This window comes from Cnephaeus nilssonii (genome assembly GCF_951640355.1).
Source record: "Cnephaeus nilssonii genome assembly, chromosome: 22".
Classification (NCBI taxonomy): domain Eukaryota; kingdom Metazoa; phylum Chordata; class Mammalia; order Chiroptera; family Vespertilionidae; genus Cnephaeus; species Cnephaeus nilssonii.
Genome location: NC_137093.1, coordinates 6,928,826 through 6,943,052, shown reverse-complemented (window position 1 = coordinate 6,943,052; position 14,227 = coordinate 6,928,826). Strand labels below are relative to the sequence as shown.

At 42.2% G+C, this 14,227-nt stretch overlaps 1 protein-coding gene across 1 annotated transcript in view; it reads left to right on the top strand.

The window, feature by feature from the left end:
* Positions 1-14,227, top strand: part of FBXW8 (F-box and WD repeat domain containing 8) — a 117,032-nt gene that overhangs the window by 30,840 nt on the left and 71,965 nt on the right. Inside the window, exons 3-4 of the mRNA XM_079762451.1 lie at positions 1,969-2,133; positions 5,760-5,848. Of these exons, the coding sequence (XP_079618577.1) occupies positions 1,969-2,133; positions 5,760-5,848 (254 nt within the window). The remainder of the gene's footprint in view (positions 1-1,968; positions 2,134-5,759; positions 5,849-14,227) is intronic.

The window sequence follows — 14,227 nt, the reverse complement described above, 5'->3', positions numbered from 1 at the left end:
TCCTTGGGGAAGCTATTATGTAAAGGAACTTTGCCATGCTATGAATTTTTATGGTGCAGTGCACATTCATTTTGAATATAAAGAACTCCCTTACTGGTTTTTAAATTTTTATAGTTTTAAAGAAAAATTTATGAGAATTTCATGTGACTTATGTCTTTTATTCTAGTAGTATGATATATTATATTGATATTTATATGTTAAACCAACCTTGCATGCTGGGAGAGATTCCATTTAGTCATGGCATACAATCCTTTTCATATATTGCTGGATTCAGTTTGCTAGTATTTTTTGAAGATTTTTGTGTATATTCATAAGGAATATTGGTTTATAGATTTCTTGTGATGTGTTTGTCTGGTTTTGGTATCAGGGTAATACTGGCCTCCTAGAATAAGTTGGAAACTGTTCCTTCTTCTATTTTTTAGAAGAGTTTGTAAATGATTGGTGTTAATTCTGCCTTAGGTAGCTGCCGTGTTCAACAGTTGTCCCTATTGTTTTTGACAAATGCCCTGGAGATAGGATAGAGTGCTCTGAGTCAGGTCAGAAAAAGACAGTTCTTCAGAATGGAGCTTTAAGCAAGCTGCCAGACAGGTCAAATGGTGACAGTTCTCTGGGGGGTGGCACCTTTGAGGACCTGTAAATCCATCTGGCCCTTCCAGTGGCTGCAAGGCTGCTGGTTTTTACAGCTACTGTAGTTGCAAGGCTGTTAGTTTTCAACGCTACCATGGTGCTGAAGGAGGAGGATGGGATTAGCGTAAGGTAAAACAAAACAGAAGTTACGCTTCTTACCAAGATTCAGCCGTTTTTCTGAATAAATGCTCCTCAAAATGTTGCAAGCCTACAGTTAATTTACAGAGTAATGAAAAACTCGATTTTGACACTTTTTGGCAGCATTCTCCTTGCTTTTACGGGGGAGCAGATTTTTGGAAATCTTGATTCTGCAATTCCAAAAGTTAACTCCCTACCAGTTCTTCGTTAAGCGAGGCCTCCTTTGCAGTGTGGTGTGCCATGCACGGGCTGCATGCTCGCCTCATTCTGTCTCATGTCCTTTCTTCTTGTCTGTGTATTTGATGTCTTGAAATGGCCCCAAGGGAGTGTTAAGGAGCACAGGTTACTGTAAACCACTGGTCACAACTCTTACTTGACTAGAAGTGAGTCAGATGGGCTGTAAGCAGAATGTCTAGCAGACCCAAGATCACGTTATCCATTGGATCCGTTTCTCGTCTTGCCAGTGGAGTTCATCTTTTGCAGTCTGGCCCCACTTTGTGCATTATCCGGTGGTGAAATAAATTCATCGTTCCCCTCAGTTGGGGTTGGAAGGCAGAGCACTAATAGCTAAAACGGCCATTTCCTCTGGATACTGTTGGGATTTGAAATTCAGTCCAGACATAACATTAATTTCTCTATATCAGATCTGGTTAACAGCTTGAGTTTTCTGTTAAATATTTTTTAAGGTACACATTTAAAATCTAAGTTTTCACACATAACATAAATTTGAAATTCTCAGAGGAGGAGAAGTTTTGAGTTATGGATATTTACTTTATTACTGCTTACACTTCAGAGGCCATCGGTCTCCAGCTCTATAAGGCGGAAATACAAGTGCCTATTGGTAAAAAAATAAAGCGATTCTGTTCTGAAAAACTGTATGTGACTGTACATCTATTAACATGTTAACAGCGTGTAGTTTTTGCCTTTTATGTATTTTTCCTCTTATATAATACTTTAACCAAGTAGTCGAAAATGTGATATTGGTTGATAATACAATTTTGAAATCTTGAAAGATAAAACTGGAAACATTTGCTTGTTTTTTTGTGTTGCTGGTTTTTTTTTTCACCTCGGAGTGTTTTGTTAATGAGACATTTTATACTGCCATAAACCCAGGGCAATAATAAAGGTGTTGATTGATTTTTGGATGACAAGGGGCTTCTCTAATTGCAGGGTTTGACATTTGTGTCACTTCTGCTGCTTTAGGTGAGCAAGACGTGGAAGGTGATTGCAGAAGATGAAGTGCTCTGGTACCGGCTGTGCCAGCAGGAAGGGCACCTTCCCGAGAGCAGCATCTCCGACTATTCTTGCTGGAAGCTCATCTTCCAGGAGTGCCGAGCCAAGGAGCACATGTTAAGAACCAACTGGAAGGTAGGCAGTGGCCAGCATTACCTGTAGAAGAATAGCTTACAAGGACTTGGGAATCCAAGCCCGGGATTAATCACCGAGTCCTTCTAATTACAGCCTGAGTTAACTGCCAGAAGCAAGGAGAGAATGATGGTGAACGCATCTTCTGCTATTGGTGACTTGTTGCCCATTTTGTTCGCCACTGGAGTCTCTACCCTCATTTCCAGCCACACTATTTGGGAGCATCCTGTTGTTTCCAGGACAGGAAGGGCGGGAGAGAGGCCGGGTAGGGTCGTGGGTGCAGTGCTCAGCCCCCTTCACGTTCACCATCCCTCTGGAAGGACCAAGAAAGCAAAGGCGGCACCTGGATACAAAAGAGGAGCTGTTTCCAGGAAATGTCAGAGGGAGATTATTAAACGTCTCCAAGCACTGTCTTCTCTTCCCTCACATAACCTGTTGGCTTACTTCCATCACATTTATCACTTCGAAATCTCTGCAGAAATATAGATCACAGCTAAGAATGTTCAGAGTGAAGCGTTTCTGAGGAATAACTGCCTAAAGCTGCTTGAGGCACGACGAGACAGCAATGTGGTGGTGGTCTCTTCCCACCTGGGTAGCTGGGTAGTCAGTCGTGTGGAGGGCACAGAACCATGCCCCTTCCTCTCCCTTAAAGGTCAATCCTAATGGACTCTGAGATTAACAAGCCTTTGCTCGTTACTGATGGTGACATATTGCCTGTGTGCATGTCTGTCCCCAGTCACCTCATAACCTGATTAGTGACCGATGCTCTTGATCCGGGCAGCCTCATACAGTTTGTAGCCAAGTGAATAAGAGCAGTGGTTCTCTGAGTCAGGGCTTCTCCACCCAGCACTGGTGACACTGTGCTGGATAGTTCTTGTGGTGAGGGCTGTCTTGTCGCTGTAGGATGTTGACCAGCACCTGTAGTCTCTACCTGGTAGATGCACAATAGCATTTCTCTTTCCCCCGCAGCTGTGACAACCAAAAATGTCTTCAAACATCTTCACATGTCCCCAGGAGGCAAAATCGCTCTTGGTTGAGAACCACCTTTCTAAGGAGAGTTAGCATAGCTATCCTTTCTTAGGCCATGAAGACACCACTACTAAATAAAAACCATACTGGCTCACGGTTTGCATCCTCACCAGATAATAAACTCATGTGGCGGGACCCGTAGTCCTCTTGCCTGTGTGCTTGAGTAAGGTCTGTGAGAGACATACATGAGAGACAAAGCTGCTTAGACAGGCATGGGGGGTTGGGGCGGGCAGAAAGTAGAGGGTCTACCCCTGGTAGGAGGCACTGTAATTTAATGAAAGCTTGAGAGTTGGGCATTAACTAGGACCTTTCTGTCTAGGAAGAAGGGATACTTTTGAGATTTGTGAGTGTGAGAGCTGCAGATATTCAGTGTGCCTGGCTCCCATTTAGAGGTGTCAGCCCCTGAGAGAGAAAGCAGCAGCTACGTTCTCTGTTTCCTCTTTGGTATTAGAAAAAGCAAGAGGAGAGGCAGGTACAGCTTCCCATTCAGGCCAGAGGTGGCAGAAATGAAGATCTACTAGTAAAGACCCACCTCATAGCATCTAGCACTCAGTAACAGTAAACAAGTTCCATGCAGCTTAACTGAGCGTCTACCTGTTGTTTTTCTCATATGAGCACAAAGCCCTCTGTTTGGTAAGTGCTCAATAAATGGTTGTCGTTTGGATGAGCTGGATTCTTAACTGCAGGCAGCATGTGAGGGAGGCTTCTCTTTGGAGTGTCTTGGACCCATTTTTCTGACAGTATTACCAGTGAGGACTACATGAGTGAAATATCAAGTGATAAATATTCGCTGTAGTGATGGGATTCTCATTGTGATTCTAGAATGAAAGAAAGTCCTATCAAAACATGAAAGGTAGTGTTAGAGCAAGTTGCTTTACCTTTGTGTGCCTTTGTTTTCTTATCTAAAGTGGGGCTCGGAGTAGCCCTGCTCATAGGGTGTGGGAGGAGGACTGTCTAATGATGTATCTAACGCTCCTGCAAGCGCAGCTCACATCCAGTGCTCAGTGAGCATTGGCTGGAGAAGCTCACAGGCCTTTGCATGAAGATCCTGTGGTTTGGTGCTATTCATGGTTGACTTCAGGATGGGTTGAGCAGGTGATTTGATTTGGTATCTCCTAGGTCAGTGCCTGGGGAACCTGAGAACGGATCCCAAGGTTCTCAGATATTTCTACATAGTAACTGCATGAACTTACTTGGACGTGCAATTCAGAGCCATCGTGGAAATGATTTGATAAGCTGGTTATGGTGCCTGTAGTATTCCTCTTCCTGGTTTTTGCAGTAACTCTTCTCACTCTGGCCTCTAGGATTTCTCTAAGACCAGAATACCAGTGTGAGGTTGCAGCCCTTGGGGTGGGGCGCAGGTGGCAGACATTAGTAAATGCCATAAGCACACAGGTTTTGATCTCAGGCCCTCTCCTTTTCTTTCACTACCTCGTCCCTCAAAAGAGCTTTGCTATTCTTATGATTTTGTTCATGGCCCTCACACAGATGAGTCTCAAGTCCTTCCCTCCCATCCCCATGTGTCCACTAGCAGGACAGCTCTAGTTGGATGTGCCAGTTTTGTTGCTCAGCCTTGGACTTGGTCTTCAAGGGACATCATCATGCAGGTTATCTTACACAGTGCCTGGAATATAGCCATTTAAATGTTTTTAATGAGATGAATGTCATCAGCTGTCTCCTAATAATATAAGTAGTAGTAAGAGCTACCATTTATTGAACACTTGCTGTATGCTAACAACTGTGCTTAGCACTTAACACACTATTTCTATCCTTGGTCCAGTCCAGCAAAGCTGAAATTATGGTTACTTGAATGCTCTTGAATACCTTTATTCATGCTTACTTTTGGCTTAACTATTCTACTCTTCCCAACATCTCACATGTAAGTACTTTATATTCCTTTAAATTCCCTTTATTTTTAAAATAATAATGTGTATATTTGGATTGATAATGATTGCCATGGTGCAAATAATTTAAGTCAGAAAGGGACATACAGTGAAAGAGACATCTTTTTTTTGCCTCTCTTCACCTACCACCTGGTTCCTTCCTTGGAGCAGCCAGTGTTATGGGTCTAAAGGTTTCCTTTAAATACTGTTCCATGAACCTCTGACCTCTCAATCAGCAACAATGTCTTTCTTCCTTTTCCCCATCCTGATTTTTTCTCTTTATGTATACTTTTTCATTTTATTCAGCAGGTTGTTTATAAGTGTTGTTAACAGGTAAAATATCCTTAAATACTTTCTCTCCTCTGAACGGAACTTTTTAATACACTTTATATAATTTCTTGAGACTTGCCACATTCAGCCTTCTCTGGATTATAGTTATTTGTGATCACATATTTCCTTCATATCCCCTTGAGGATGACGGGGCAACATCCCACACCCCCTCTAGTTCATTGCGTGTGTGTGTGTGTGTGTGTGTGTTAACTTGTAAATGCTAACAGCTTAACATACTGGCTGTCATCTTGGTCCTTTTGAATGTCCAGATAACTTTGAACACAGCACATGCTGTAAAAAGTCACTGGGGAGCGTAGATGAAAGGGACATGCTTTGTGTCCGCTATCCACAGAATAACAGACCCTGCACTCCCTTTTCCTTATGCAGAATCGCAAGGGAGCCGTGAGTGAGCTGGAACACATTCCTGATGCTGTTTTATGTGACGTGCACTCTCACGACGGTGTGGTCATTGCTGGGTAAGCGAGGACAGTTTTTCACTTAACACTGTATCTTAAGGTCTTTTAGGTTTTCGTATACCCCCTCTAAGTCCCAGTGACATTGCCCTTCCTAGGGAGCACATGCTTTCGTATAGATGGCTCATGTTTGGAGGACTCCATTCTCCGGGATTGGAGAACTCTGAAGTTAGTGGTGAGAAGCGAAGGGTACAGAGCAGATCTGTCTCAATATGTCTTTCCTAGCTTTAAAACCACTCTTGTGGCATGTTATGTTAGATTTTCATTAAGGCAAACAGTTTGTATTTTATGAAGACATAAAAAAGTCAAGCAAGAATAATACGTGTTGGCACAAAGAAGGCCCTGCTCTTGTGCTCTTGTTCTGAAGCTTTTATTACTGAGGAAGGGCTGTGGCCACACACAGTCTCCCTTCCCCACCACACAGTGCCTATTCGCTTTTTATTTGTCTCTGTGGCCAAGAAATTTAATTTTAGCTTCTGTAGATTCCTTTGGCTTCTGTTCTAAAAACCACTTTCATGAATTCTTCATATTTTACTACAGAGATGTGTTTATGTATTTCGTTAATGTATAATGAGAAGCTCAGTTTTCTTTTTCGGATGAAGATATTTTGAACTAGATTCTCACACTGTATACTTAGTGCTATAGAAACCAGGACATTGAAACTTCTCAGTCTGGATTGGCTTAGGCGTGAGCCACCCAGGAGAGGCGCCTACCTGCCAGAAAACAAAAACAAACCTTGGCCTTGACAACTTAGTAGTAGTCAAGTTTTTCTTTCAAGAAAAATCTCTCCTTAAGAAGCATTCCTTAAAGAGCACCACTTGAATTGAAATTGCAGTCAGATTATTTTAATATTTTGTGGCATGCAATGCCTATGAAAACGTCTTTTTGCTTTAAACAAGATTTGCCTGTGGGGAACCCTTATTTTGTTTTTTAGTTTTGTTTCATTTTACCGGTATTTTAATTTTTTTGTAAGTGTAATTAAAAACATTTTTTTTCCCCATTACAGTTTACATTCAATGTGATTTGTATTAGTTTCAGGTGTACAGCATAGAGGAACACTTTCCCTTAGCTTTTGTTTTGCTGGCCACAATTTAGAGGTCAGTGGACTTCCTCAGAGCACTATAGTACTACTAGAGGCCCAATGCACGAAATTCATACATGGGTATGGTCCCTAGGCCTGGCCTCCAATCAGGGCCATCTTCCCCAGCTGCCCACAGCAGGCCCTCCTCTCCCCCCACCCCCTCATCCCCAGTTCCCTGTTTGCCATCGGGCGATCGGAGCCTGCCAGCTGGGGAAAGGAACCAAGAGGTGGTCAGTGCACCTCATAGTGACTGGTCGAGCGGTCGTTCTGGTCGTTCTGCCATTAGGGTCAATTTGCATATTACCCTTTTATTATATAGGATTATTCTAGAAAGATTAACGGACCAGGAATCTAGACTTTATCCATCCAGTGCAGCTTTGGACTTCTGCCCCCACTGCTCAAGTGTGGGCCCAACAGCTTCTGATACAGAAGGTCCTTTCCTCCCACCAATTCTAGGTTCCGTGTTAACTCAAAAGGGACTTCTGTCATTCTAGCTTGAAGGGGTCTCCTAGTGTCAGAGACCTTTGAGGACAGAATGTGGAGATTGGACTGAGAGAGTCATAAAAGAAATTAGAAATAAAGGAGACTTTAATCTCAAAAGCCAATTGTGAATTTCTTATCTGGACATGGACCTCACAAAGGCCGGCCAGTGCCAGTGCTTTTTTCCTGCCTCTGTGTTCCCTGGAGGCCCGCTCAACATTGCAGATTCTACAGCACAAAGCAAAGCGATGGCAGAGTTTGTGGATCGATAAGATGAAACTTGATCTGTGGGTCAAAGAGGCTCCTCACAGCTCCTCTTTCTAAGAGAACCTTACGTTTATGGCCTCGCATCAGATACTTCATATCTTGCTTGTGTGTAGAGCATCTTGTGTTTATCATTAAAATTTTATCTGGTGGTTACGATGCTTGTTTTCTGGGTCAGGTCTTGAATCCCTTTTCATTTGAGACAGCGGTGTTTGTGGTTACCTCATTCCCAATCAATGTTGTATTCACCAGGCTTTCTACAGTTATGTATCTCCAAGGAGCTTCTTAAAGAGACAGTGTCCACCTCATCATTTCTTTCTCTCCTGCTTATCTTGCTTATATTTCCCCCCTTCTTTTCCCTCTCTCTTTTCACACAAGTAGAATTTAGTTTGTATAGCTAGAGCTAAACTATGTAACATATTTGCATGTAAACCTACTAAATATATTTCATATAATTGATAGAGAGCAAAGACTCTTGGAAAGTCTCTTGCTTCTTTCCATCTTTTCAATCCTGTGTGTCAATGTTCCTGGTGTGCAGTCACATTATTCAGGCCTACACTAATTTTTATTATGTTAAACTTACAGTCATCCAATCTTTATTCTTCTTTTCACACAGACCCAGAGTAACCGTCAAAGGCTCATTCACTCATACGCTCATCTGAGACACTCAGGTACATAGCAGGCAAACAGGACGTGGCCCTGCTTACTCGAGGCTTGTTTTTCCAGCAGAGGAAACACATAATTCTCAAAGCTTAGATCTTTCACATATTGGTCCATCAGTCTTTGCTTCCCTTACTGTCTCATGGATGATCATTTCTATTATCTTTTCCTACCGTTACAGAATTTACCAGGCGACCGAAAAATACGCAGGAGTACCCGGAGATACAGGAAAAACCCATTTATTTTCAGATGTTTCACATGTACTAGTACAGTGACTCAAGAAGCTCTCCCTTTATACCCTTTTGTTTCTTTGTCCCCTATATATGGATCAGACTTCCGGACCTTCTGCGGGCTTTGCAAAAAGCCCCGTGTGTTGGGATGGGGGCCGTGAGACCACACCTAAAGGCCTGGCCTTGTGCCAGCACTGATAACCCCTCCAGTATTGTTCATGGTTTATGCCCTCTGTAAAATGGGAGTATTTAGGTAAACAGGTCTTACAAGACCAGATAATTAAGGAATGGGCAGTGACTAGACCAGTGATTCTCAACCTTTCTAATGCCACGATCCTTTAATACAGTTCCTCATGTTGTGGTGACCCCCAACCATAAAAGTATTTTCGTTGCTACTTCATAACTGTGATTTTGCTACTGTTAACGAATTGTAATGTAAATATCTGTGTTTTCCGATGGTCTCAGGCGACCCTGCTAGCGGTTCTCAACATGAGGAACTGTATTAAAGGGTCGCGGCATTAGGAAGGTTGAGAATCACTGGGCTAGACCATAGGCTAACAGGAATGTTCATTAGGGATACAGAGTCAGGCTGCTAGCACCCCCCCCCCCCCCCCACACACACACACCACATGTCTTATTTTCCTCATCACTGATGTTCTAAGTCCTTTGAAATTTGTGTCCAACCCACCTTTTTCCTCATTATTCTCCTCAGTGTACCTTTGGATTTTTCTACACTGTTCTAATTAGTTACCTCTGACCACATCTTTTTAAAAATGGAAATGTAATTTACATACCATAAAATTCACCCTTTAAAATGGTATGTCAGTGATTTTGGTTTATTTACAAGGTTGTGCAACCATCCACCATTACCTGTGATGAACATTTTCATCACCCCCAAAAGAAACCCAGTCCCCATTCTTTAAAGCCCAACTTGAGTCTTGTCCCCCGCCCCCATAGATGTCCATAGCACTCTAGCCTGTGAACCCCTTTACCCCCACACCAACATCTACCCTTCCCATCTCCCAGGGAAGTGACGAGCTACAGCTGATAGGGCAGCTAATCCTGTGGCCTCACCGTTTCCCCAAAACGCTTTTGTTTTACATTGTTATTTTAACTTTACAGCCATGTATTTTCTTTCCAGTTTATAAGCATCTTTTAAAACTGGAGGTGGCATGTAATATTTCATTAATGTCCAAAGTACCTACATATCATTTTGTCTGAAGTTAGCATTGAAATGTAATATATAGGCTGTCTCTCCCCACCTATATTTTACATTATGTAAGAAAACTGGAGAAATCCCTAATTTCTCTTGTCTGTTCTCTGATTCCTTAGTTTTTGCAACTTAGAATCATAGGATTTTATTTATTATTTATTTAGTTATTCATTTTAAATATACTTTTATTGATGTCAGAAAGGAAGAGAGAGAGAGAAACATCAGTGATGAGAGAGAATCATTGATCGGCTGCCTCCAGCACGCCCCACACTGGGGATCGAGCCTGCAACCCGGGCATGTGTCCTCGACTGGAGTCGAACCCAGGACCCTTTAGTCCGCAGGCCGACGCTCTATCCACTGAGCCAAACTGGCCAGGGCGCATCATACGATTTTAAACCTGGAAGGCACTTTAGAGATTGTCTATTCCCAAACACTCGTTTTGTGTGAGTAACTGGCCCAGAGAGGGCTGATGAGCCAGGATTGGCACGCGAGCCTGGACCACTGTGCTGTCCCTCGGTAGTGTCCACACGTAGGGCCTGCATCGGCCTGCCTGGGCCAGCCCTCCTTTGCCATTCTGACTGCTTGTCTGCTACAGTATCATTTTTGTTTTCCTTTTGTGGCATGCATCTTTCTTTTCTGTTAAAAATAAAAGCAGCAATAAAGCCATGGTGTTTTTGTAAAACTGTTAGAAAGTGGAGAAGAAAGCCATCTGAATCTTTGCATGCTAACATTTTGATGTGTGTATATTTTTCAGTAGATTTTTAAAATACATATTTTTACATAATATAATCATAGCCTACATTACACTTTGGCCTTCCCCCCTCACTAAACTGATGACGTTTTTTCCATGTTATTATATACATTTCATTACATTCTTTGATTTGTTGCAGAAGCTCCTAGGATACAATTATATCCTAATTTTCTTACTCATTTCCCTAGTACTAGACATTAAAGTCATTTCTTGTGTTTTGTTATTGTACAGTGTGAATATTTTCTGTATAGAGGTTTGCAGATTTTTCCCTTTTTAGTACTGTAAATCTTATTTAAAAACTATAAAACACATGCTTATTATAGAAACTTTGAATCCCATAGAAGTGTGTAGACTAAAGAGTTAAAGTTCTTCCATTACCCTCCCCTAGTCTAATTGTTTTCCTAGGCTAGAGTCCCATAAGTGGAGTCGATAGATTTAGAAGAGTGAATTTTTAGACTTTCTAGGTTAAATTATTTTAAATTGCCTCATAACCTTCAACTTCTTTCAACTTTTTGCTTTGCCGTCTAAACCATCCCTCAAGCCTGCTCTCTGGAATAAACCTGCTTTCTGTGAATACCATAAATAGTCAGAGTACACCCCCCTTGTTTACTACCCACATCTTAGCCTCCTGCAGATGGGTTCCTTTCCAGCCCTCCCACTGAGCTACACTCTCACAGGTCCCAGGTGGTCGCAAACCAATGACCTTTTTTTGCCCCATCCCCTTTGGCCTCTTGGTAATGTTTGATCTTGTTGACTGGATCCCTCTTAATATGTGGAGACGATGAATTGAGCATCACCAATCTTAGCACCCAGGAAACTTGGGGGGATGTGCGGATGGAAGGAAAACTCCTCATATGTCTGAGACCCTCCACTCTCTGAGCTTCCTCACTGCATCTTTGACCTGCCTGCCTCCTGCCCTGTCCTTCCTCTGGCCTTTCTGTGCTCTCATTTGGCCCCTTAGCACATTCCCAGAAAATGCCTGAGCCAATTGTTTTCTTTGTTGTTAGGTAAGTGAGGTTCCTTCATCCGTGACTAAGTCATTCAGACACTGCCTTTACTTTGATTTTCCAGCTAAAATTTCCTATTTGTTTAACTTGAGAAAACTTTGTGTTGCAAAGCCACCAATCTCTATACAATAAGCCACCTGTCTGTTTCTCTTGGGGTTCAGCCTGTGGCTGCACTTTCTCTGGGATCTGATATCACTCCTGAAATATCATGAGGTCCAGTGTGTGCGCTCCTTGTATTTACAAAAAGAGATGTTATCTAGAAAGTTGGTTGATAATAAGTGATCAGAAAGTGTGTTTTTTGTTTGTTTCTTTCTTTGTTTTATTTTGGTTTTTGGTGGCGACAGCTCTGAGAATTTTAGTGTTTTTCAGATTATGTTTATCACTGAGGAAAAAGAGGGAAGAAACCAGGCTATGAAAGCATCCCTGCGCTGTTCTGTGATGCCCAGGCCACTCTTGCTCCCCAGGTGCACTGTGGGAGGGAAGAGTGTTGAAAACAGATGATGTCATGAGTTCAGAGAGGTCACATTCGAGAACCCGAGATGTAGGTCTAGGTATAATTTGCCAGGAGCACATTTCCTGTGCTGCCACCTAGTGAAGGAGAGCATCTCAGGTAAAACGTACAGGAGAAAGTCAGACCTGGGTCACTGGAGGCCTGCGCTGCTCTGCTCTGCTAACCATTAAGCTGTTAGCCCATCAAAAGCTTTTATCAGAGGCCCAGGAGTGTGGTGGTGTTTTGCTATCAACTCCCTCCTCACTGTTATTACGATTCCTAAGTGTGAAGTGTGTCAGTAATGCATAAGAAAGCACACTTTTCTGTTTACATTATAGGACCATTTCCCCCACTTTTGGTTTTTAAAATGTCAGGCATTGTCTTTGTAGTGAGGTTTTTCTCAATACTCCTAAGTGGTTTTCCACTGATAGGGTATGCCTTTTTAGGATCCAGTCCCCACCTTTACTAGAACAGTGACTCACTGTGTCCATGTTTCTCTTCTGCCAAGTGTGGGTAGAGGGAAAAATGTATCATTTAATGTTGCAAAAGATTAGCTCTCTCCTTTCCCTAAAAATATTCAGTTGTCCCATTTGCTCTCATGCATTTTATCCATCTCCATTCTCTCCGAGGCAAGCGTGCCACCACACCTCTCTCAAGTAGCCCAGTGACTTCTGGCTGTCGTGGCTTTCATTTTTATTAGCTCTGTCTGTCCACACAACCTGGACATCAGACGTGATAGGGTTTCCAGGCTTCCTAGACAGGAAGCAAAATTTTGAGCTAGTTTATATATGCACTGAATCTCTGGTTGGTTCAGTTTGCCTAGTGGCACTTACAGTAAAATGTTAACCTTATTCTTAGCCACTTTTTCCTCCAGTTATTCCAGTAATTAAAAATGTGCCTTTGTATCAGGTACCGTGCCAAAATATGGCTTTGATCAGAAATAGAGTATATTTGCCCTGAATTTTAAAAATATTTTCTATTCAGGAGCCAAAGACCTCAAGGATGGTGTATCCAATACTCACTAGTTTCATGTTGATATGGAATTTTTGGACTGGAACCCGGATTCTTTGTCCACCGGAATCGAAGAATGAATCCTTCGACAGAGGGTAGTATAGCAAAGGTGGAGATTTATTGAAGAACAAGTACAGACTCCCACGTGGGGAGCGGGAGAGAGTCCCACAGAATGGACTCCCACGTGGGGAGGGGGAAAGGGTCCCACAGACTTCCTGTTTCCATGGTTTATAAAGGCTGCAGTTCCTGTGTCCTGATATCCCCAGTGATTGGTCAATATTCCCTTCCGAAGTGATTACTATAGTGATTCCTGAGGCCCTCCTCCCGCATAGTCCTTCCATTCCTCCTGGGCTTTCTTCCTCCTCCTCCTTTATTTTGTAAATATAGACCTTTTTTGGCTACTTCCAGTTCCCTTGTCTTATGGAAATGAAGCTGCACCTGGCTTCCTTGTGTTATGGAGATGTACCTTCTCCCAGTCTGTAGCCCTGTGTTTTTCCATGGACCCCAATTTAAAAAATTCCCTAATCCTGCCTATATTCCCCTAAGGTTCCTGTTTCAATGTCAGGGTATAAAAAATGGATAATACCTAGGACTACTTTGCAGCTCTCCAGATAACAGATGTTTTTTAAGTACAGACTGGTGATAAAAGTTGCATTAGGCAAATGTCACCCCATATTTATACTTACTAAGTCATACTTTGTCTTTTTCTTTTAAAAAAACGCACACAAAACTTTCTCTTGTCAGTTTCCCTTTCAACCTCATTTTATATTGATTTTGTGCTGCTGCTTATTATGGCATTGGGCTGCTTCCCATAAGGAATTTGATCATTACCCGTTAGGGACCTCTTTTTAAAAATACTTTTAAATTTATTTATTTTCTGCTGTGAGGTATACATGCTCTTCTGGTAAATAAGTCTGAGGTAAGATATTGATAAGAGACGAGAGGAGAGCATTGCATTTATTATGTCCTTAATGAAGGAGCTCCAGAATGTCCTTAATAAATACTGGTGAACTCATGACTGCATTTATCCATCTCTGGTTCTCCAAGGAATAATGGGGAGGGCCACAGCTACAATAACTCCGCATAATCATCATTGACTCTGGCTCTATTGATTGTGATTAACCAAGATGTATGGAAAACAGTTTTAAGTGTGTAGTGCATGTATCTCGTAAGGTCCATTAAGATGTTCATTATT